Source organism: Nannobrachium achirus (genome assembly GCF_963921795.1).
Source record: "Nannobrachium achirus genome assembly, chromosome: 3".
Lineage (NCBI taxonomy): Eukaryota > Metazoa > Chordata > Actinopteri > Myctophiformes > Myctophidae > Nannobrachium > Nannobrachium achirus.
Window position 1 is genome coordinate 71,159,452 of NC_137812.1, and position 25,559 is coordinate 71,185,010.

At 42.8% G+C, this 25,559-nt stretch overlaps 2 protein-coding genes across 2 annotated transcripts in view; both read left to right on the forward strand.

Moving 5' to 3' along the window:
• On the forward strand, positions 1–18,122 carry tlr2 (toll-like receptor 2; the record flags this gene model as incomplete). The annotated part of the gene is made up of 4 exons (XM_080722763.1): positions 1–142; positions 12,511–12,743; positions 14,329–16,131; positions 17,754–18,122. 4 exons carry the CDS (start codon positions 1–3, stop codon positions 18,120–18,122), a joined length of 2,547 nt encoding a protein of 848 aa, XP_080578889.1.
• Positions 18,123–23,897: 5,775 nt separating this feature from the next.
• percc1 (proline and glutamate rich with coiled coil 1) overlaps positions 23,898–25,559 on the forward strand; it is a gene marked incomplete at its 3' end in the record, with an annotated part of 5,127 nt that continues 3,465 nt past the window's right edge. Inside the window, exon 1 of the mRNA XM_080722764.1 lies at positions 23,898–24,003. The remainder of the gene's footprint in view (positions 24,004–25,559) is intronic.

The window sequence follows — 25,559 nt, forward strand, 5'->3', positions numbered from 1 at the left end:
ATGACGAACAGGCGACGCCAAGAACAGCAGCTGCGTTCAGAAGGGGAAGGGGGCGGGGGGGTAGCGCTCGATGCTTCAGCCCCCCGCGGCATGGACAAAACCCGGCGCCTCTGGTGTGGGCAATGCATGTGTAGCCCCCACAGTTAGTAGGCATGCCAGCCATGAAACAGCGACAACAGCCCTGCCAGTCGGGCTCAGCACTATTAACACAACTGGTTGTGCATTGGACTTGAAGGCTTTATTAGAAGTTTGCATAGGAAAATGTACAGATTCATGACGGTACAGTTCACTGGTACAAGGTCTACTAAAAGGAGATCCATGAAAAGACTAAGCTTATTTCAACAGGAAACCATTTAAGTATCTCATATAACATTGAATGACAGACAAATAGAACACAGTACTATGCAGTAGATATGTAAAGAAAAAGGGGGAAAAAAAGAAAAGAAAACAGTAAATCTAAACAAACAGTAAGTATATACAAGGAATATACAGTAAATCTAAACAGACAGTAAGTATGTACAAGGAATATACAAGTATACAAGTATATACAAGGAAGGGGCAGGGAGGGTAGGGTTGGGCTAGGTTTTTTACCAGTTGCGAACGGCTGCTGCCTGTAAGTGGTTTTTCAGGGCAATTTTAAAGGATGCTAGTGATCCACACTCCTTTATGGCCTTCGGTAAGGCATTCCACATTTTTGTGGTATAGCAGAAGAACGAGTTCGACCCTTTCTTTGAGTTGACTCTGGGTTGAACGTGATCTGTGGCACTGCCTCTGGTGTTGTAATTATGGACATCCTTAACGTTTATAAAGTATTTTGACAGGTACTTGGGTATCATAGTGGTGTAGTGTATCTTGTACACCAGGCCCATTGGCGAGTAGGAGTCCAGGGTTCAATCCCTGCTTCCGCGCATACAGATGTTCACCTAAGAATTAACGACTTAAAGATGAGAAGTCATTTGTAAAGATGTCTTACTTTGCTTCAGTCATCAAATCTGTAAACCATTTGGAATTTTAAGGCTGAAATTGTACCCACGCTAGTAAAGCAAGCCTGGTAAAAGCATCAAACATGTAGAAAAAAAATTAACAGAACACATGGAAATGCTATATTTATGTTAAGAAATTTGGGGGGGAACCCCAGACCCCCGTTGTGGAGTTCCGGGAGGTAAAGTGAGCCGACCTCCAAATTTCGCTGCGCTTATATTCTGATTCTGAGGTGGCAGAAGTGCATTTTTTTAAATATCATTTGTCATATCAGACAGTAGTAGCCGATCCACGTCCGAGCCAACCCTGAGACTGAGTGAGAGCTGCGCCTAGAGCTGCGTTGCAAAAAGACGTTGCCGTTGTTCCGAGGGTGTAAGACAGACCATACGTCTTGATGTGATGCCGCAAAGCGGCCGCATTTCGACCCCGCGACGTCGCAGTAGGGTTCCAGGGGTCGCACAGCAATTTGTCACACATCCACACGTTCGTCTCGACGAGCTATACAACATACCAAAAGAAAGGCACTATCGGAAATGTAACACTTAAAATCTATGTTTTGACGCCTTATAGTCTTATGTAATTTTGGGGGTTTTGAAGACAATCTAAAAAAAAAAAAGAATAAACGCGTTCGGCTCAAAGAGCTATACAACATACTAAAAGACAGGCGCTTAAAACCTATTGGTTTCCAAGTTATCGCACTTTGAAAAATCTAGGATTGCATTTGTCGAAAAAAAAGTAGGGTTCCAGGGGTCACACAGCAATGTGTCACACATCCACAGGTTCGTCTCAACGAGCTATACAACATACCAAAATATAAGCACTGAAAAGCACGGAAATTTAAGACTTAAAATCTATGTTTTGATGCCTTACTATAGTCTTATGAAATTTTGGGGGTTTTGAAGATAATCTGAAAAAAATAATTAATTTCATATCCACGCGTTCGTACATACTAAAAGACGGGCGCACACAGGGAGACACTGATCTGAGGTACAGTACATTCACACAGTGAGGAGACACTGATCTGAGGTACAGTACATTCACACATTGAGGAGACACTGTTCTGAGGTACAGTACATTCACACAGTGAGGAGACACTGATCTGAGGTACAGTACATTCACACATTGAGGTGGAGACACTGATCTGAGGTACAGTACAACATTCACACAGTGAGGAGACACTGTTCTGAGGTACAGTACATTCACACAGTGAGGAGACACTGATCTGAGGTACAGTACATTCACACAGTGAGGAGACACTGATCTGAGGTACAGTACATTCACACATTGAGGTGGAGACACTGATCTGAGGTACAGTACAACATTCACACAGTGAGGAGACACTGTTCTGAGGTACAGTACATTCACACAGTGAGGAGACACTGATCTGAGGTACAGCACATTCACACAGTGAGGAGACACTGATCTGAGGTACAGTACATTCAGACAGTGAGGAGACACTGATCTGAGGTACAGTACATTCACACAGTGAGGAGACACTGATCTGAGGTACAGTACATTCAGACAGTGAGGAGACACTGTTCTGAGGTACAGTACATTCACACAGTGAGGAGACACTGATCTGAGGTACAGTACATTCAGACAGTGAGGAGACACTGTTCTGAGGTACAGTACATTCAGACAGTGAGGAGACACTGATCTGAGGTACAGTACATTCAGACAGTGAGGAGACACTGTTCTGAGGTACAGTACATTCACACAGTGAGGAGACACTGATCTGAGGTACAGTACATTCACACATTGAGGTGGAGACACTGTTCTGAGGTACAGTACATTCACACAGTGAGGAGACACTGTTCTGAGGTACAGTACATTCACACAGTGAGGAGACACTGTTCTGAGGTACAGTACATTCACACATTGAGGTGGAGACACTGATCTGAGGTACAGTACATTCACACAGTGAGGAGACACTGTTCTGAGGTACAGTACATTCACACAGTGAGGAGACACTGATCTGAGGTACAGTACATTCACACAGTGAGGAGGAGACACTGTTCTGAGGTACAGTACATTCACACAGTGAGGAGACAGAGCGTTTAGAAGGACGTTGGAGCCCTGGTGATGGCCTGCTCACGAGGTCAAACATTGGCCAAATTGTCAAATAATTTAAGAAAGAGTCAAACATTAGCTGATCTACAAGCTGGATCTACAAACACCATCTGTAGAACCGAGTCAAACAGGGATGATATATGATAGTTAGCAATAACTATAATAGATGGCACAATTTGATAGACAACATGACAGACAACTATCTTACAGCAGGACACCGCAGGGAATTGAACCCCGTCCCAGTAAGCCAGGAGTTCCATACCAGTGTCTTGTTCTGCTTGATCTTATCGTTTGTGTCAGTGTCAGCTTGCCACCATTGGTGTGCTTCTAGATCTATCAACCTGTTTCCATGAGAGTTTACTGTAGAGTTATTTGCGGGACACTTCCGGTTAACAGCAGACATACAAGCTCACGTCGCGTCGCAGATGCAACCGCTGTGAGCTTGAAGATCACACTCGGCTGCGACGCCGGAAATGCTGCTCGCCTTCTGCGCAATGCATGATGGGATGTTGGAAACTTGTGGATAGATTCTCTGTTCTAGTTCTAAATCCTGTTCTTAGGAAGGCAAAATTGTTAATAACTATGTTCTTATGATGAATCCCAATCCTTGTAACTTGAAGGAGCGGAGAGGGGGGGGGGGGTTAAAACAGGGTTATGCCTCATTCACACTACGAAAAGCCAAGCTAATGGTTTGCTTGGTAATTCATGTATTCTCATGTATTCTCTATGCAAACCAGCTTTTAAAATTTCCAAGCTGGAAAAAAAGGTTGGACATTTTTAAAGCTGGTTTGCCTAGAGAATACATTGAATTACCAAGCAAACCATTAGCTTGGCTTTTCGTAGTGTGAATGCAGCATTAAAGTGGTAAAACTGTTCCTCATTTTACTGTGGACCCCCTGCAACTTCCTCAAGGACCCACACTTTGAGAACCACTGCTCTAAAGATATGATACAAATATTTTGGTGATTTAAATTGTATATTATACAACTGTAGAATTGAAGAAACTTAACTATGAAGGCCCATGTCATCACAGTTGCCAGATAGCGTTCAATTTCATACTTGCTCAGGAACTTGGTGAAATGGTTCATACACCCCACACACTCTCTTCTCCTCCAGGCTAGTGTGCTAGCGTGGCTTTTAGTTGAAAAAGCCACACGTTACCTTAGTTGTCATTAAAGGAGCTATAGTCAACTTTTTCATTGTAGGGCCGACACTTTGTTTACATCCTAGTCTATAGACTAGAATGAACGTTTTTCAAGAAAAAGTTGACTATAGCTCCTTTAATGTCAGCTGATAAACAACCAAAACCACAATGTTTTGCTCAATTCCCCTTGTTTTAACAGGGTACAACACTGATAACATTTACTATATTGTTGAATTTAATGACCAGCATTTGAGTCTGTTTTCACCTGTTCACTTCCAACTTTCTCTGGTCCCACCCCCTCAGAGAGCCAATCCAGTAGGTTGACTAGAGTTGATTGACACCCATGGCTTGACCCCAAACTCACATTGCTTCCATGAGCTTGGTATAGTGATACCAAGTGGATATAGTGATACAGCTGGGCTGTTTTCTGTAAAACCTTGAAAAAAAAAAGAGTTTTCATGGTTATATGGAATGGGAACTTTGTGTACTATGGCAGGGATTCCCAAACCTTTTGGTCTTAGGGCACCCCATACATTTTTTTTTAAATCCGAGGCACCCCTACATTAAAATTTTCACTCCCAGCGCCTTATATTTATAGCATATCGTCGTTGTCGGGTGGAACCTTGTATGTCCAAAACCGTTCGTTTTGTATTTATCATCTATAAAATGTACAAAACTAGTGAAAACAGCCGATCGGCTGTTTTCACTAGTTTTGTACGACAGTCTTGTATGATGAAGCAGGGCTTTGCTTTACCAAAAGACATACACATTTCAAACTTGGAGATATGAGGTTTCTGCCCGACAGTGACGATATTTTAGTGATTATGTTACAAGGAAAACGTTGAGATAATAGCCATTTTGGTTAGAACTGACTGAAAATAACTTTGGACTTCAAGTTTAACTCAGTGAATGCCACCCTTTATTCAAAATCTACAAAACTGGTGCCAGCCATTTTGCTTAATTTTGCCTTTTTATGGGGGCCAAAATCATATTTTGTACTTAAATTACATATATAAATCTATGCTTCTATCGAAAGCCACACTACCCCTCTTACAAAGGAAAACATGTATATTTATATATATATATCCTATCATTAGATTTGGGCTTCAATAGAACATGTGTAAGATGTCTTGATCATCATCATATGTGTGTGCTGTGATGGGCCCTGTGTGCAATCTGGAGTGCAATACCATTTGAAAACCACCAGAGGGTGGTCTCCTACTATCTGATCAACTAACAGAAGAAGGAAGAAGACGTCCATCTTTTTTTTGGTTTGGGCCTGTTGTTTACATTTTGGCCAGGCCTTTTAGCTAGCATGCTACACGACTTCGGAACCCTGGCGATCGCGATCAAGGATAGGTAGAGAAGAATGGATGGCACCGCTGGAGTCCTGAGAATTTTCTGCGTTTTTTGAGTACTTATAGTTCGTCAGGGATGCACGGGAAAGTGTATAAACGAACGTTTTAGATAACATTTAAACGGCCGGAACCAATCTTCGGCTATACCGATTTTCCGCCGGACTGTGTTACACTGGTGCTACAGTCAAATCGGCCGTATCGCTCAGGTCACGGAGGCATATGGCCAACTTCTAGAGCGATTTTTTTGAAATTACAATTATGAAAAAATGATAAAACTTTTGATTAATTAAAAAGACGTAAAAGACGTTTATGGCACCGAGGTCCAAAGACGTATAAGACGTTTATGGCGTTCAGTGAGTTAAAATGATACTAAATATATTTTCAAGTGTCCAAATAAATTCCAAATATTATCAAATGATCTCGCGGCACCCTTGGACTGCCGCCGCGGCACCCCAGGGTGCCCCGTCACCCACTTTGAAAACCCCTGTACTGTGGAACACATCATTAAAATAAACATGCTCTGAAAATGCTCACACCGTGGAGCCGTGCAGTTCAGGACGTGACCTCATCTAACTGTCATGGTTACATAAAAGTGCCATTTCTTTTGCCATAACCCCCAGATATGGTTATTGGATAATGTAAACACATACAGACAGATAGACTGTAACCCTAACCCTAACCCTAACCCTAAAGCCCGCATCAGAGTCTACGGTGGAGACCTATCCACCGCAAATTTGAGGTGGAAAGCTTTCCACCTCAAGTCAGAAAATAAGTGCAGGCCATCATAGTCACGGCCCACGGTGAAGTCCTTTACCCCGTCTAGACCGGTTAAGGTCGACCAATCAGTGAACGGGGTGTAGAGCCTGCCTGTCTGATAGTAAAAACAGAGAGATGTGTCGGGACTCACGGTGGAAAGCTCTCCACCGCGAGGAATGATGTAACGTTGTAGTTTCATGACTCAAAAAGACTCGAAAAGACTACACCGCGGTGTAAAGCCTTCCACCGCCGAGCCGACTATGATACGGGCTTAACCCTGAAAATACTAGTAAGACACCTCAGGGTGACTTGCGACCTCAGGGTGTCGCACCAATTCTTGGTCATCTGGCCAACCACAGCGTTTCTCTGACGATTCTAGTTGTTGTCATTCTGGGGGGGGTGGGGAGTTTGTTCATGGGGCTTATGTGGTTAATCAGCTTATGATATGGCTGCTGGTTACAACATTCAATGAGCAGTTTTGTGGTGTCGGGAGGAGGTCCATCCTGGTAAACTCACCCAAACTCAGTTTAAACATACATGGATAGTTAATTAGAAGAAATGAACATCTGAGACATAGTATTGTGGACTAATCAATGGACTCTCCAGCTGAATTCAAGGTTCCAGTTCTCCTGTGGTTCAATATAACTTTACCAACTAAAAGCTAACACACTAAAGAATGCTTCAACATTACTGTGAGATGTGTGACTTAATGGTGCAGTAGTCTATTTCAAATCAGCAGTTTAATTAAAGTTTTATAATTGAAGACCAAGATACAAATGAACGCTGCAAGAATACAGAGGGGGATTAATCCTTCATGGCGCCCGGTGCAATGTACAGTTTGTAGGAAAGCAACTTGATTTCACCTGCAGTGAGAAATAGTGTAGTGATCTTAAAGGACAACTTTGTTTTTTTTACAACAAGGGTTCATATTTTAGATTGTAATTAGAGAAAAGAAAAAGTGAGTGTTAAAATGTTTTCATTTGCTTCATTCTATCGGTTTATCTCATTTATCGTGCTAAAATGTGGGGCATGCGTACGCATGGGGGCATGCGTACAAGTAGACAGGATCAGTTTTCAGAAAATCAGAACCCCGAAGGCATTTTGCGAATATTTATTATACACAACAGTTCTGGGAGTATTAAGGGGTGCTGAATCCAAATTTGCTGTATATGAAGCTCAAAAATGTCCCTAAATGCCTCAAAATTGAGAAATCCAACATGGCCACCAGGGCGCCAGGCTGAACTCAATTTATAAGTATAACTATGTGTAAACAACAGGTACAAACTTGGATCAAATATGCTTTTGTATGTTTTTTTTACATGGGCAATCTGATGCCACATTTAGATTTGAGATGTATTGTGAAGAAACTGCTTCGATCTAACATATATTGCAAACTTTTTAATTCTAAATATGAGTAATTACAGAGCTAGTGTTATTATATTCAGGCTTTAACTTTATATTTTGTTTTGAAGTAAAATTTGTCAAAGATGCTGTGATGGAACCCCTGTCATCCCCACTGTCAGCCCCACCCCTCACATATACCAACCCCTCCCAATCCCCCGTGCATTTCCTCTTTCGCCAGTTTGTCGCACAGAATGGCAGATCTGTAACATGACAGATAACAGGTAAAGTCATTTCTAGTGTATGATGTGATAATGTGATATGTTTTATGTTTAAATAATTGCAATATGTAATGTGTGAATCATTGTAGTTTATATATTTGTCGGAATATGGATAGGGATAGGGGTAGGGTTAGGGGTAGGGGTAGGGTTAGGGGTAGGGATAGGGGTAGGGGTAGGGTTAAGGTTAGGGTTAGGGTTAGGGTTAGCGGTAGGGTTAGGGGTAGGGGTAGGGTTAGGGGTAGGGTTAGGGGTAGGGGTAGGGGTAGGGGTAGCGGTAGGGTTAGGGGTAGGGATAGGGGTAGGGTTAGGGATAATGCTAACAAACGCTAATGCTAACACCAACCGCTACACAAGGCTGAACACACTTAGCGAGCTGCAGGCACACTTGAAATGTCTTAGAAATGTTCTCCTTAATTCTAAATCTAATCCTAGATTTTTCAAAGTGCGATAACTCGGAAACCAATAGGTTTTAAGTGCCTGTCTCTTAGTATGTTGTATAGCTCTTCGAGACGAACGCGTGGGTATGAAATTAATTCATTTTTTTCACATTATCTTCAAAACCCCCAAAATGACATAAGACTATAGTAAGGCGTCAAAACATAGATTTTAAGTCTTAAAGTTCGGATAGTGCTTATCTTTTAGTATGTTGTATAGCTCGTCGAGACAAACGTGTGGATGTGTGACACGTTGCTGTGCGACCCCTGGAACCCTACTTTTTTTTCGACAAATGCAATCCTAGATTTTTCAAAGTACGATAACTCGGAAACCAATAGGTTTTAAGCGCCTGTATCTTAGTATGTTGTATAGCTCTTCGAGACGAACGCGTGGATATGAAATTATTATTATTTTTAGATTGTCTTCAAAACCCCCAAAATTACATAAGACTATAGTAAGGCGTCAAAACATAGATTTTAAGTCTTAAATTTCCGATAGTGTCTATCTTTTGGTATGTTGTTTAGCTCGTCGAGACGAACGTGTGGATGTGTGACACGTTGCTGTGTGACCCCTGGAACCCTACTTTTTATTCGACAAATGCAATCCTAGATTTTTCAAAGTGCGATAACTCGGAAACCAATGGGTTTTTAAGCGCCTGTATCTTAATATGTTGTATAGCTTAGGGTTAGGGTTAGGGTTAACCCTAACCCTAACCCTAACCCCTGGTTAGGGGTAGGGTTAGGGGTAGGGGTAGGGTTAGGTGTAGGGTTAGGGTTAGGGGTAGGGTTAGGGTTAGGGTTAGGGGCAGGGATAGGGGTTGGGGTAGGGGTAGGGGTAGGGGTAGGGTTAGGGGTAGGGTTAGGGTTAGGGGTAGGGATAGGGGCTGGGGTTGGGGTAGGGGTAGGGTTAGGGTTAGGGTTGCAAACTAACACTGTTGTATATGGGGAATAAAAAACTGTAGAAAACCATTACAAAAATAATACCCGATGTTGTAGTGTGTGTGAGTGAGTGACTGTGTGTGTGCATGCGTGCTGTGTGTTGCACTGTGTGCTAAAATAACTAATAAACAGTTACTTGTTACACCGTTGTGTGGGAAATAAGCACCCAAAACAGTAATAAAAATAACCCAAAACCTCTCTAGAAAAAGAAGAAAAGGAGTGGAGGAGGTAGAAAAGACTATTGGCCACTATTTCTGACCAGCTGAGAATCGATAAGAGAATCGATAAGGAATCGAATCGATAAGCAGAACCGGAATCGGAATCGGAATCGCTAAAATCTTAACGATACCCATCCCTAGTTAGGGGTAGGGGTAGGGTTAGGGATAGTGTTAGGGTTAGGGTTAGGGTTAGGGGTAGGGGTAGGGGTAGGGATAGGGTTAGGGTTAGGGTTAGGGTTAGTGTTAGGGTTAGGAAGACTGTGAATAAGTTGCCACAGTAAGGATTACAGTAAGAAGTATTCCCATATACTTTTATTGATATGGTAAAATACTATTATATTATATTATATTATATTATATTATATTATATGATATTATATTATATTATACATTTAGTTCAAGTTTCTACCTTGTTTAGTCAAAAAGATTTGCACTTAGGATAGATTTCAGCCTTGCAGTGGCGGCCATGTTGGATTTCTCAATTTTTAGACATTTAGGAACATTTTCGAGCTTCATATACAGCAAATTTGGATTCAGCATCCCTTAATACCCCTAGAACAGTTGTATATAATAAATATTAGCCAAATGCCTTCAGGACTTTATGCAAGCACATTTTCAGAAATTCCGCCTAGTCTAAAGTGGCTAAAATATGTCTATTTAGACACAATAAGCCAGCAGTTTCTTTCTTTTGGCTCAATGGTGTGGTCTGGTGCTTGATCGGTTGTCCTGGTCCTCGGTTTCAGACAGGTTCAAGTCCTATGCCCAAGGTACACGGAGGACCATCGGGAGGGGTGTCCCTCCCCCTGTTTCCTGAGAAGTAGAGGTGTAGGGTTATATCTGAAAGAACTCTGTCCAGCTATACTTTTACAGGAAGACGTTTTAAATGGTGAAATTAAACTGACTTTTTTCTGGATTCCAAGAATTGACAGTCACATGAAAATGACCCAAGGTGCTCCACATACCTTGATGGCATGGGACTTAATGTTAATGTTTTAAAATAATTATAATTAAAAATGAAATGTAGGGGGGAAAAAAGACCCATAAAAATGTGTTGGCAACCAACAAATGGGTCCTGACCCACTGTTTGGGAAACAGTCCCCTATCCAGTGATACTCAAACTCCCCAAAAACGTCATTTTAGGCCTAATGCAAATCAAATGAAAGAGAGATGTAGTGTAGCTCTACTTAAGGGCCATTTATAGTTACGTATGGTTGATTTTGTGTACGTTTGGGGTTGAGACAGTACGTACGGTAATTGCGTCGACATGCATAGTAGAGTACGTCTCTGTGTTACATTAGGTTCAATAAATCCTATGTACATACTGTATCCACTAGATGGCACCCAAATGCATCTTCCCAATGAGCAAATGCTACATAGGCTAGCGCCTACATTCATTGTTGACAGATACACTCGGATTGAACGACCTGCAGAAAACACTCTCCCATCGGCGCTAGTCACTGACACTGACTGTGCTGTCTGGATATAATATAAAAAGGACTGGAGAATGGATGAGCGTGACACGCAGTGCCGTTGCAAGCGACCGCCTAGAGCGCTATCTCAAGGGGGCGCCGCCGACAGTTAATGAGCCACCCAAACCGACTAAAAACACCCCAAACCCCGCGCGGGAGTGGAGAGAGGCACTTTCGAGAGAGCTGGCAGAGAGCGCTGATTAGGCTGGCAACGAGTCTGCGTCCTGGCCTGTTCACTACTGTTCAGCGTGTTGGTTACTTTGTGTGATTTCTTTCTTTTTTTTATGCCCACGGCAATGCATGAGGTCACTTCCACATACGAAATGGAGACCAGAAAAAAGACGAAACATTTCTCCCTCACTACTGCCCCCACGGTTGATAAAAGTTCGCCACGGGTAGTTCATGTGTACGTACGTTTTTATCGTTTTTTTATCCGTCGGGTTGAGTGTTGTCCGTAAGGTTACGGAGACAATCAATTACGTCCGGACGGCCGGAGGAACCGGATTAAATCACTCTTCCCCTCCGTTTCTTGTGTATTCCTGCGGTCCTTAAGTACTACTATGCATGGTACTTTACAGTAACAACTGCATCATTAGCCATTTGGTAGCCAAACAGCAGACAAATGTACATTAGTTTGTTTTAGTGTTTGTGTGGGATATGCTAATTGCACAGAATTATTAGAAAGAGAGAAAATGTTGCAAATTTGATTACAAATTGACAGAACTTTAATGGAATTCCAAGCCATAAAATAATGCACATTGCAAGTCTTGTCTTAAGCACTGTTGTTTTTGACAGCACATTTTGATTTAGTTTTAGTCATAGTTTTTGAATAAAATGTCATTTAGTTTTAGTCATAATTTAGTCACCTGAAAAGTTTTAGTTTTAGTCTAATTTTATTAGACTAAATATCGTATGATTTTAGGCGACTAAATCTACAGTTGATTTAGTCAACTAAAATGCATTTTGGCAGGCCTTGATGGCATCGTAATGAATGAATTCACACTTGGTTGCATGGTGAAAATAGCCGATCTACAAGCTCACAACGCGTCGCGCTGCGACGCGTTGTGAGCTTGTAGAGCTGCTATTTTCAGCATGCAACACCTGAGAGCAACCAAACATAAAATTGCTCTCTTCTACACTAGTCCCTCCCTAACGTTTTAGTCTTTATTTTGTTGACGAAATTGTCAATATATTAAGTCTTAGTTTTAGTCATCACAGCTTAGTTTTTATTTAGTTTTTATTTAGTTTTCGTCAGTGAAAAAAACACAGTCGACAAACATTTTTTTGTCATAGTTTTTGTCAACGAAATCATCACTGGTTTTAAGTTATGTGGAAATAAAGCAAATACAAGAGAGAAGTTATCAATGTAATTGTATCAACTGGCTCGCGGCCCCTTGACATTTTGTATAATGTGGCCCACTGGTTCAGAAGTTAGAGCATCCCTGCCCTACACCATAGACACATGGCTTCATAGAAAGTGTTGACCACATATTTCTCATTCTCTTCTTGTGACATGAAGCAACTGAAGAAGACCTGGAGATGAGGACTTCTCACCTGGTGGTGGGTCTGCTGACCGGCCTGTTGGGTCTGGTCTGGTCCTCCACACCGCGGTGTCACTGTGGTTCTGCTGGTTCTGCTTGTTGTGACCCAACAACAGGTCGCTGTGACTGCTCCTCTCAGGGACTGAGATGGGTGCCTGGCGCCCCCATGAGGCTGACGGCTGAACTGGACCTCTCCTCCAATCTGTTATGGGTCAGTCACAATTAGCCCAGGGATGGGCAACTTTGATGATGGAGAGGGCCACTATATTTTCACACACACTCCAGAGGGCCACAATGCATATATATACAGTCAAAAATGTCTAAAATAGCAGATCTACAAGCTCAAAACGTCAGGGTCACACTGCGACGCGTTTTGAGCTTGTAGATCTGCTATTTTTGCTATTTTTGAATTGGAATACTGAATTATTTTTTGCTATTTTTGAATTGGAATCCTGAAAAGTAATTTTTTGTATTTCATTCCAAATGCATTGATATGTTCCTATGTCAGTTATAAATACAAATACATTGGACATAAAAAAAAAGACTAGTACTAGTCATTAAGTGACTAATATAGAATGAAGTAAAAGTGGGTCATGTTTCCATGTTTGGAATTGGCCTGAACGCTATATTATTTGAGATGATCGTAATTATTGTGCATTATCATTCGAATCAATCCTGTATAAATTCCTCTTTTGAAAACACTTTCAAAAGTAGCGGAGATAGCAGATCTACAAGCTCACAACACACGGCAATGTGAAGTGTAAGTGAGCTTGTAGATCAGCTATTTCCACTATTTAACTTATTATTATGTGTGGCCTATATAGCCTGTATAGTAGGCTACATTATTTATTTAGATTTTTCACTATACTTACGGTGGCCTTACACTATATTCGTGCAGTGTAAGGCCAGCTTAAAGGTAGGGTAAGTGATTTCATTTAATTCAAATAATAACAAAATGTCTCTGATAGTTCTAGTTACTATATAGTGTTATGTTCTGATAGTACTAGTTACTATAGAGTGTTATGTTCTGATAGTACTAGTTACTATAGAGTGTTATGTTCTGATAGTAATAGTTACAATAGAGTGTTATGTTCTGATAGTACTAGTTACTATAGAGTGTTATGTTCTGATAGTACTAGTTACTATAGAGTGTTATGTTCTGATAGTACTAGTTACTATAGAGTGTTATGTTCTGATAGTACTAGTTACTATAGAGTGTTATGTTCTGATAGTACTAGTTACTATAGAGTGTTATGTTCTGATAGTACTAGTTACTATAGAGTGTTATGTTCTGATAGTACTAGTTACTATAGAGTGTTATGTTCTGATAGTACTAGTTACTATAGAGTGTTATGTTCTGATAGTACTAGTTACTATAGAGTGTTATGTTCTGATAGTACTAGTTACTAGAGTGTTCGGTCCATGGCCTTCAGCCTACCTCCTGTGAGGAGAAAAAAACATATCGTCGTTGTCGGGTGGAAACCTCGTATCTCCAAGTTTCAAATTTGTATGTTTTTTTTGCAAAGCAAAGCCCTGCTTCATCATACAAGGCCTTCGTACAAAAGTAGTGAAAACAGCAGATCTACAAGCACATAACGCCTCGCGGTGAGAGGCGTTGTGTGCTTGTAGATCGTCTGTTTTCACTAGTTTAAATCATTTTCAAAATGATAAATGCAAAACAAACGGTTTTTGACATACAAGGTTTTCACCCGACAATAACGTTATATATCTATAGGCCACAATTCAATCGTTAAGTGTAATTTGCATGACTGTCATGTCATGGTCCTGCCCTACAGATGATAAAGACTGATGACTTCCAGGAGTACGTCTCTCTGACCTCGCTGATCCTCAGGAAGAACCTGCTCAAACTGGTTCAGGAGCAGGCCTTCTCCCCACTGGTCAACCTGGAGAGACTGGACCTGTCCTTCAACAGGCTGAAGACGTTGTCGCCCGAATGGTTCGGAACACTCGCTTCCCTTCGACACCTGGATCTGTCGGAGAACGAGTACGAAACGCTGGGGCGGCGCAGCCTGTTCCGGCCGCTGGGGAGGCTGAGGACCCTCCGGCTCGGCGGCGCGTCTCTCCGGTCCGTGAAAGTCGACGATTTCGCCGGCCTTAGCGGTCTTGACGAACTGGTCTTTCACGAGGAAAACCTGCGGGACTATGAAAGAGGGAGTCTGAGCATCGTTGGGCCGGTTAGCAGAGTAACGCTGGCTCTGAATGGTCTGTTTGGGAAAAATCAAGCGCTCGCGAAAGTCCTGCTCGCCGACGTTTTGCACCCGAACACGACGTTAACTTTCACCGACACAAAGTTTCACGAGGAGTGGCAGATGTCCCCGTTCCACGAGGTCAACGCGAAGGGCGTTAAAAGCGTCACTTTCAGAAACGTAAGTGTGACCGACAAGGCTTTCTTCGCATTCCTGAAGTACCTGTCGGGGTCCAAGCTCGCCTCCTTCGTATTCGAAGACTCTGAATACTTCCTGACCGGCGTTTGGCCAGAATTCACAGTCCTCAAGCACCTGCAAGAGTTTGTTCTGAGGAACGTGGAAATCCCTCAGTTCTACGGCTTCCCGGCCATCTTCATCCCGGAGAACCTCCTCGGGGCGTTCCGGAGGTTCTCCGCGGTCGACGCCCGCGTGCACACCTTCCCCTGCCAGACCTCCAGGGACCTGCCGCGACTGGAGTACGTGGACGTCAGCGGCAACCTGCTGAACGACCAGAAGCTGAGGGAGATGATGTGCGACGGCACGGGCCAGGTCTTCCGGGCGCTGCGCACCCTCAACGTCAGCAGGAACAACCTCCAGTCGCTCGCCGGCCGTCTCTTCGCCCACATGGAGATGCTGGAGAACGTGGACATGAGCGGCAACGCCTTCCACCGCATGCCAGAAGAGGAGGAATCGTGCGGCTGGCCGCCCAACGTCCGCCTGATGAACCTCTCGTCGTCCCATTTGTCGAAAGCGACCGCCTGCCTGCCGAGGAGCCTGCATGTTCTCGACCTCTCCGACAACCTCCTGACCACGTTCGCCGTCGAGCTTCCTCTCCTCAGAGAGCTCTACTTCTCCGGCAACAAGATCGCTAATCTGCCCGACGGGAGCCTCTACCCCAAACTCTCGTTCCTCTTCGTCCGACACAACGTCCTTCAGGCGTTCGGCGACAGCGACTTCGAGGCTTACGGCGAGCTGAAGAGCGTGGAGGCCGGCGGCGACACTTTTGTCTGCTCCTGCGAGTTCGTCGCTTTCATGACAAGGGACGCGACGAGGCGTAAAGTCGCGCTGGCGGACGGGTCAGACGCCTACGTCTGCGAATCCCCCGACCACGCCAGAGGACAGAGAGTAGCGGAGGTCGCCCTGTCTGCGTTCGAGTGCCACACGGCGCTAGCTCTGTCCGGGCTCTGCCTCGGCGTCCTGGTGGCGTGCGCCCTGGTGGCGGGACTGTGCCACAGGTTCAACACCCTGTGGTACCTCAGGATGATGTGGGCGTGGCTCCGGGCCAAGAGGAGGCCCGCCCCCGAGAGGGGAGAGCTCCGCTACGACGCCTTCGTCTCCTACAGCGAGAGGGACTCGGGATGGGTGGACCAGCACCTGGTGCCAGAGCTGGAGGTCAGTGGTGGAAAGCACTGTTTCCCCAAACACATTTTTACGGGTCCCTTCATTTTTGGTTTCCTACATTTTGTTTTGAATTATTATTTCAAAACATTAAAATATATATATATATACCGGTATATATATAATCCCCAAAAAGTTACATTTTCATGATAAATTAGAAAATAAAATAATGTTTAAGAAGTAGTGAAAATAGCCGATCTACAAGCCCACAACGCAGTGCAAGGCAATGTGAGCTTGTAGATCTGCTATTTTCAAAAGATTCTTTTACACATTTAATACATTTGAAAACTTGTGAAATGGGATATTCTGCATTATGAGTAATTTCTACTTTTGTACTTAAAGGGATATTCCACTTTCAAAAAAACGTTGGGTCATTTTGGGAAAATGGAAAAAATGTAATACAATAAAAAAGTATTAAAAATAAATTAAAAAGGTTATCGAAAAAACACGGCCTGCTCACGTATTAGGAGGGTAGTATGAGTAATGGGTGTTTTTAATTAATCTATCGTGGTTAAAATGGAGTTTGAAGTTACAATGGGTGTGTATGGGGAGAGGCCCTGGGCCTGGAGGGCCTGGTAACATTTACATCAAATATCTAAATATTGAATCAAGCAAATTAAGAACTGTCCAGGGTGTTCATAAAAGCCTCATTAGATGATAAAATGACCAAAGGTTTTTTTTTTTAAATGAGATATCCCTTTAAAGTACATTTTGATACCAATAAGCTACTTTAGTACTTTTACATGAGTACATTTTTTATCCCAGACTGTTTCTTGTAACAGAGTAATTCTACATGGCAGTAAGCTATTGATGCTTTTACTTGTATAAAACAATCGAGTACGACTACGGAGTTCACGTATGGTATCGTGACGCCCCACAAGCCCTTAAAACTAAACTCCAAAATAAACTAATTAGGGTCCTGCTTAACCTTCCCTATCAGACTCACCTCACCGCTATCACCAGTTAAGAGTGGGGTGGCTCAGAGTAGATGACAGAGTACAGCAACTTGCAATGGGCCTGGTGTACAAGATACACTACACCACTATGATACCCAAGTACCTGTCAAAATACTTTATAAACATTAAGGATGTCCATAATTACAACACCAGAGGCAGCACCACAGATCACTTCCAACCCAGAGTCAAAACCAACAAAGGGTCAAACTCGTTTTTCTGCTATACCACCAAAATGTGGAAAGCCTTACCGAAGGCCATAAAGGAGTGTGGATCACTAGCATCCTTTAAAATTGCCCTGAAAAACCACTTACAGGCAGCAGCCGTTCGCAACTGGTAAAAAAAATGAACCTATAGCCCAACCCTACCCTCCCCTGCCCCTTCTTTGTTATACTGTTTGTTTAGACTTACTGTTTTCTTTTTTGTTTTTCTTTACATATCTACTGCATAGTACTGTGTTCTATTTGTCTGTCATTCAATGTTATATGAGATACTTTAATGGTTTCCAGTGGAAATAAGCTTAGTCTTTTCATGGATCTCCTTTTAGTAGACCTTGTACCAGTGAACTGTACCATCATGAAACTGAACCTTTTCCTATGCAAACTTCTAATAAAGTCTTCAATCAATCAAGTAATGTTTTCCACCACTGCTGGACCCATGCAGGGCTCTGAGCCGCCGCTGCGCCTGTGCCTCCACCAGAGGGACTTTGTCCCTGGGAACTGGATCGTGGACAACATCGCGGACGCCGTGGAGAAGAGCCGCCGCACGCTGTTCGTCCTCTCGCGCCACTTCGTCCAGAGCGAGTGGTGCAAGTACGAGCTGGACTTCTCCCACTTCAGGCTGTTCCAGCAGGGCCACAGGGCGGCCGTACTGGTGCTGCTGGAGCCCCTGGAGCAGGGGAACATCCCCCGGAGGTTCTGCAAGCTCCGCAAGCTCATGGACCGCAGGACCTACCTGGAGTGGCCCCGCGACGACGACCAGCTGGTGGCCAGGTTCTGGCAGAGGCTGAGAGAGGCCATAGACGCACCGTAGAACTGTGGCTCTAAAGCAGGGGTGACGGGGCACCCTGGGGTGCCGTGAAGGCTCTCCAGGGGTGCCGCGAGATAATTTGATAATATTTGGAATTTATTTGGACACTTGAAAAAATATTTTAGTATCATTTTAAACTTGAAGTACAAACGTATTTTCAGTCAGTTCTAACCAAAATGGCTATTATCTCAATGTTTTCCTCACATAATTACTAAAATATCGTCACTGTCGGGCAGAAACCTCGTATCTCCAAGTTTCAAATGTGTACGTCTTTTGGTAAAGCTTCAGCATACAAGACTGTCGCACAAAACGAGTGAAAACAGCCGATCTACAAGCACACAACGCCTCGCGGTGCTTGTAGATCTGCTGTTTTCACTAGTTTAGTAAATTTTATAGATGATAAATACAAAACCAACAGTTTTGGACATACAAGGTTTCCCCCCGACAATGACGATATGCTATAAATATAACCTGCTGGGACTGAAAATTATAATGTAGGATTAAAAAAAATATTTAGGGGGTGCCCTGAGACAAAAAAGTTTGGGAACCCCTGCTCTATAGCAAGAGTCTTCAACAGGGGGTCTGGGACCACTAGGGGGTCCTCAGAGTTACTACAGGCGGTCCACCAAATCTTTGAGCGATAGAAACTTACTTTCTTATTTTCTATATTAACCACTTGAACCCTAGTGTCCACATTCTGAGAACTTTAGCCAAAACTAGCTGATCTAGAAGCTCACAAGGCCTTGCGCTTCGAGATGTTGTGAGCTTTTTTTCCGGCAGTGAAGGGTGAAAGGTTTAAGTGGTTAAATATCTGAAAACACAAATTGACATGAATCCAAAATACACTGATAATTGTGCTGAAACTATATGGAATCTCTGAAAAGGTTGTGAGGGTCCCTGCTTCATTTTTCTCAACTAAGGGGTCCTTGGCCTGAAAACGTTGAAGACCCCCCCCCCACCTTAGAACTGTGGATCTAAAGTCTGGGTCTGCATGGGGTCCCCCAGTGGTCCTTGAGGGGGTTCCAGCAAACATCATAGTACCAAAGTCCTGATGTCACTTGTCCATCCCCTCGGTTTCAGACGTTTTTTCTCTAAAATAGACGGGTTTCTGGTCCACGTTACACTGATAAAACTAAATGCGTGCGCAGGGTCCGTACCAAAATTAGCCAATGAAACCAGTGCTTCCCAAAACAACAGGTTTGGGGATTGGACGGAATTGATTACATGATACAGTCAGCTGTGCATTTAGTCTCAATGTTTGTAAACAAGAAACCCGTCTATTGAGTCATCTTAAAACCGCATCATATTAGCATTGTGGTCCAAAAAAATAAAAATAAAATGTCTCTGTGATACCGTCAGGGAGGCTCTGTTCCAAAGTCAGTCACTCATATTACTCATATTACTCATATATTATTTGATACAGTCTGTTTCTGGCGAAAATCTAACTAATTTGGTGACATTAGCGTGTTGTCGCCCTTGGCTTTGATTCTTCATATCCATTTGTTTATTTTTGGAACACAGTTCTTATAGTCCGAGCGTTTCAGGCAAAAATCGTGCACTTTATGAAAGAAGCATGACATTTGGCACACAGTTAGAACATGCCATATGGAACATTTTTGGCTATAGGGGCATCGCAGATCTGGCTTGGGAAACTTGTGGGAGCCAATCAAAGTTGCTCTCATAGACTTTACTATAGAGTAAAATAATACAAAAGATAAATATGCTTTAAGTAGCATGTGAGGGGTCAAACTAGGTGTTATTCGGGATTCGGAATCCAATGCAAGCATTTGTTTTGCACGAAAAACATTCCTTTCCGAGAAACGGCCGCCACAAAACTTTGAAAAGTGATGACTCATCACTAAACCATAGTTTTATGGGGGCCGTTTTTTGCCCAAGGAATGTTTTTCCTGCAAAACAAATGTTTGCATTGGATTCATAATCCCCCAAAACACCTAGTTTGACACCTTACATGCTACTTAAAGCATATGTATTTTTTGTATTATTTTACTCTATAATAAAGTCTACGAGAGCAACTTTAATTGGCTCCCACAAGTTTCCCAAGACAAATCTGCGATGCCCCTATAGCAAAAAATGTTCCATATGCATGTTCTAACTGTGCCAAATGTCATGCTTCTTTCATAAAGTGCACGATTACATCAAAATACTGCCCGAAACGCTTGGACTATTAGACAGACTTCATTGCTCTATAGTCTATACAGCACCACAGTCAGTTGAACCACCTTAACCCTGTTCTGTAAACTTCAGATGTTTCCTGTAAACTCTGGAAAAATATGGACGCAACGTGACTATACACTCTGTGTTGTAGATCGGCTATTTTTGAATGTTTTAACACAAATCTTCTCTTACGGGGGTCCTTTACTCAGGTCAGGATCCTTTCAGATGGTGGATCTGCAGCCAAATAGCCTACAATTAGAGAGTCCTTGAATTGAATTTTTGTTTTTATAGCTGTGCGTACGCCAACCTATACATTATGTAAAAACTATCCTTCTGATTCCTCCTACATTTTAAATCAAATAAAAGGTAATTTAATTCATGATGGTCGTCTCATGCATTAGAAGGACAATATCAGCCACCAGTATACCAGGGATGGGTGTTTTCAAAGAATCTTTACAGCAGTTCACATTAAGCACTAAGATGACAACTATAGTTTATTTAAAACATGTACAGTATTTCTACTAACTGGACTGCAAAGTCCACACACATTTGTGTGTCTGTGAACGGCCTTTACCATTCATACATTGGAGTTTGAAGTTGAATGGGTTTAAATACTGAATAATAGATGTGCTTTTTTCACTGAATATTTGCCTCCTAAGACTCTAGCGAGTAGAGACTCTATAGCATTAATGTGATTAACTTTAAATGAATTTACTCTGATGTATATCAAATGCATATTATAGAAAAACATGAATAGACTGCGATAGGATGGTGTGTGTGTGTGTGTGTGTGTGCGTGTGTGTGTGTGTGTGTGTGTGTGTGTGTGTGTGTGTGTGTGTGTGTGTGTGTGTGTGTGTGTGTGTACCTGTCCTCTCCTGTGTCTAAAAGCCTGTGTAATTTATTGTGTGCGTGTGGAGAGCTCCCATATTGCTGCTATTGATCCTGTGACCTAAAACCAACACCGAAGCCTGGATACCAATGATGGGGACGGCTGCTCTGATACACACACACACACACACACACACACACACACACACACACACACACACACACACACACACACACACACACACACACACGCGCGCGCGCGTGCCCGTGTGTGCGCGCACACAAGCACACCTTAATGTTGTTCTTACACACAAACAGAAGGACAGGCAGACAGAGGCACACACACACACACACACACACACACACACACACACACACACACACACACACACACACACACACACACACACACACACACACACACACACACCCGTTATGTTTAACAGAGATGGAAAAGTCTTTTAGAAAATGATCTGCTTTGTTTGAGTGAAGAGTGTTGGTCTGGTCTTCATGCTTAGTTGATAAACAATGAGATCATGGACCTGATACAGAACAAAGAGACATTTAGTAGGACCTGCTATGCTTGATGCATCCCATGTCTATAATGCATTATAAACATACTTACGATGCATTTTAACCCATTTATACCGGGAACACCTATACTGTACGTTATTGCCTAATGCCTATACCTTTCAATCCGTGAACACATTTTGGTGTAGTTGTTGCTGTGTACACAATATACCGTAGGCCTACAGCATAATATAGCAATATTATTTGTTGTAATTCATTTAAAATCTTGTTTTTCAGAAAACTTGGGTCAGGATTTAGAGGGTGTCTTTAGAATCGGCACACATGCTATGGGCCGTTCTGTCCGTGATGTTAGTTACTTGTTTTTACATTCTTTTGGCTAATACACACAAAGTGAAGCGTAGGAGCAGTTTGCACCCTCAAAAACTACGATCCTGGCCAATGTGAGTTACCAGTAATTATGAAGTATTACGATATTTGACCTGTGATTACATTTTTAGTATTCATGACGTCTGCTTATAACTGTTAATATACAGGGATGTAAAACTCAAATACATTGGGCCACAATTTAAAAAAATGGTACAAGTCGAGGGCCGGACTGGTTCAATGTTCATTGCACTAGCAGTGAATTGTGGGACTTGTAGTATTATGGTGGTGCGTGCGTAAAAGAGTGACTCACTGCCTCAGCCTGATGGCATCAAAAGTCTAATATTTCCCCCAATCCATAGGGATATCCCTTTGGTCTGATGGGTAAGATGTTGGACTTTCATGCAGGAGACCTTGGTTTGAATCCCAGGCATTGCATGTGCGATATACCAGTGTCCAGTTCTAATAGTAATTAAATATCATCCCGCTGAAGATAATTCATTCACAGGCCTTGTGTTTGACATACTGTATGTGATATAAAATCATTGGCTTAGAACACTGTATATGAGCCAACTTACACCTATATATACTGATACAGTATTATAAGTTGATTATAGACATTGGCTGCATAGCAGGTGTTACTGAAACATTTCTAAACCTGCAATCTGCAACACTGCAACACTTACCAAGCTGTGAGCTTTTACATTTGCAAATTTTTTTTTTATCTTGAAAGTAAAACATTTTCACATGGTGGACCTTGGCCAAATGCATATCAATTTGGGGGTCCTTGACATGATGTTTCTTTTTTTTATATATATATTTTTTGTATTATTATTCATTATAACTTTTGGTCAATATTGGTATTGATAATTATGCAGCCAATACGTCCACTTTCAACCTGGGATCCCTTTTGGGTATTTATTCTTATTAACGTATTTTATTTTATTACAACACATGGGTGAAAGTATCAGTAATGTGTGGTCTACAGTAGGACTGACTGTCCACTGGCATCGCATCCAAACATCCTTTTGATGTGTGTCGAGTCCCTCTAGAAGTCAAAACATCCAAACATCCTTTTGATGTGTGTCGAGTCCCTCTAGAAGTCAAAACATCCAAACATCCTTTTGATGTGTGTCGAGTCCCTCTAGAAGTCAAAACATCCAAACATCCTTTTGATGTGTGTCGAGTCCCTCTAGAAGTCAAAACATCCAAACATCCTTTTGATGTGTGTCGAGTCCCTCTAGAAGTCAAAACATCCAAACATCCTTTTGATGTGTGTCGAGTCCCTCTAGAAGTCAAAACACCCAAACATCCTTTTGATGTGTGTCGAGTCCCTCTAGAAGTCAAAACATCCAAACATCCTTTTGATGTGTGTCGAGTCCCTCTAGAAGTCAAAACATCCAACCATCCTTCTGATGTGTGTCGAGTCCCTCTAGAAGTCAAAACGGCGTGTGATCTGATTTCACACCCTTTTACTCTTTAACTAGGGCTGACAACACAACGGGATGAGCTGTGGAGTGTGTGTGTGTGTGTGTGTGTGTGTGTGTGTGTGTGTGTGTGTGTGTGTGTGTGTGTGTGTGTGTGTGCAGGCCTCTTCAGTGTGCCCTGGCACAGCGTCCATTAGCCCTCGCCCTCCACCCCCCGTTGCCAGGCGACAGAGTAAACAACTGGTGTGTTTGACCAATAGCAGCGTGCAAATATTTGTGCTGGAAACACAGCCTCATCCTAAAACACACAAACCACAAACACACACACACACACACACACACGCATGCACGCACACACACACACGCACGCACACACATACACACACAGTCTTGTCCAGAGGTATATAAACAGCGAAAACCATGCGGGAGCAGTTTTCACCACAGACACACTCACACACATACAGACAGACACACACACTCATATACAGACACACTCAGAGGAAGACAGACAGTCAGTTATCGTGCATCTGGAAGAACCTGCACATCATCACATCAACCAGGTAATTACAACTTAATGACTTATACTTAAATAAATTGTGCAGAGTGTATATATTTTTTTGCAAGATCCATAGTTTTTCAATTGTTATAGCGCCTTTATCCAGCTTTACAATGAGCATTCACACATTGACGGCAGAGGAAACCATGCAGGGACGTGCTGGGCCCCTGATTCAGCCTGGGAAAGAGTTGGAGAGGCCCTCATTGCGCGCTATAGAGAGAGAGATCTCTCTCTATAGCACTGCTGCTACTCAAAGATTTGCCATTTCAGATCATGACAAGTGACAAGCCAGTGGGCCAATTACTGTACATGAGTTATATTTCGTCGTTGTCGGGTGGAAACCTTGTATGTCCAAAACGTTTGTTTTGTATTTATCATTTTAAAAATGATTTGAACTAGTGAAAACAGCCGATCTACAAGCACACAACGCCTCGCACCGCGAGGCGTTGTGTGCTTGTAGATCTGCTGTTTTCACTACTTTTGTGCAACAGCCTTGTATGATGAAGCAGGGCTTTGCTTTGCGAAAAGATTTATACATTTGAAACTTTGAGATACAAGGTTTCTGCCCGACAGTGACGATTTACTTTGTTGGCCGCCCAGCCCCCAAAATGGAACGAAGGCCAACATTTTATTTTCATTTTTTTTCCTAATGGCCAGCCTGGACCGGCCTGGAATGAACCGGCCGTTCGGGAGTTGTCCCGCTTTTCCCAATGGCCAGCACGTCCCTGAAACCATGCAAGGCACCAACCTGCTCTTCGGCAGCTCTTGCAGCTTTAGTCCTTGAGCAAGACAGTGTAATGGCTCAGTGTCTTGCTCAAGGACACTGAGCTGGGGATCAAACCGGAAACCTTCCGCTCTATCTACAAGTGAGCCACTGCCAGGGCTCTTACTTACTGACTTAGGGTCAGTAACGCTTTTATTTTAAGCCCATGATACACGTAGCAATTTTTTCATCAATATCAACCAGCAACGACCAGAAGCGTCAATTGGTTATGGCAACTTCCATACCTTGGCTAAAGGGGAACAAAATAAAATGTACTTCTTAAAATAAATTAATGCCATTTGATAAGGTATGGCAACTTGACTGGTGGTCATACATCCTCATTGGATGTATCTTTTTGTGCCTTCACCTGTGCAAGACACCAGTCATGTTGCCATACCTTATCAACAGGCATGCATATAACTGTGAGAGTGTACCAATGGAACTAAATGGAACCTCTCGTATGTCTGTGGCAAACATATAAAATGTCCACCACAAGCCAGCATGGTGATGACCTCTGGTTGGCTGCCCTTTTTCCCCCTCCACACATAATCTAGGGTTCATGGTTGTGAATTTAACAGATCATGAAGTATAGCCGTGTGACCTGTGTGTGCGTGGGGGCTCAGGGGTAGAGTTGCCGTCTTAGAGGTTCCCAAAGGGTTCCCAGTTCGATCCCGGGTTCCGCCACAGTTAGTGTCGAAGAGTCCTTGAGCAAGACTCTGAACCCCTAGTTGCTCCCGGTGAGCAGGTTGGTGCCTTGCATGGTTTCCTCCGCCATCGGTGTATGAATGTGTGTGTGA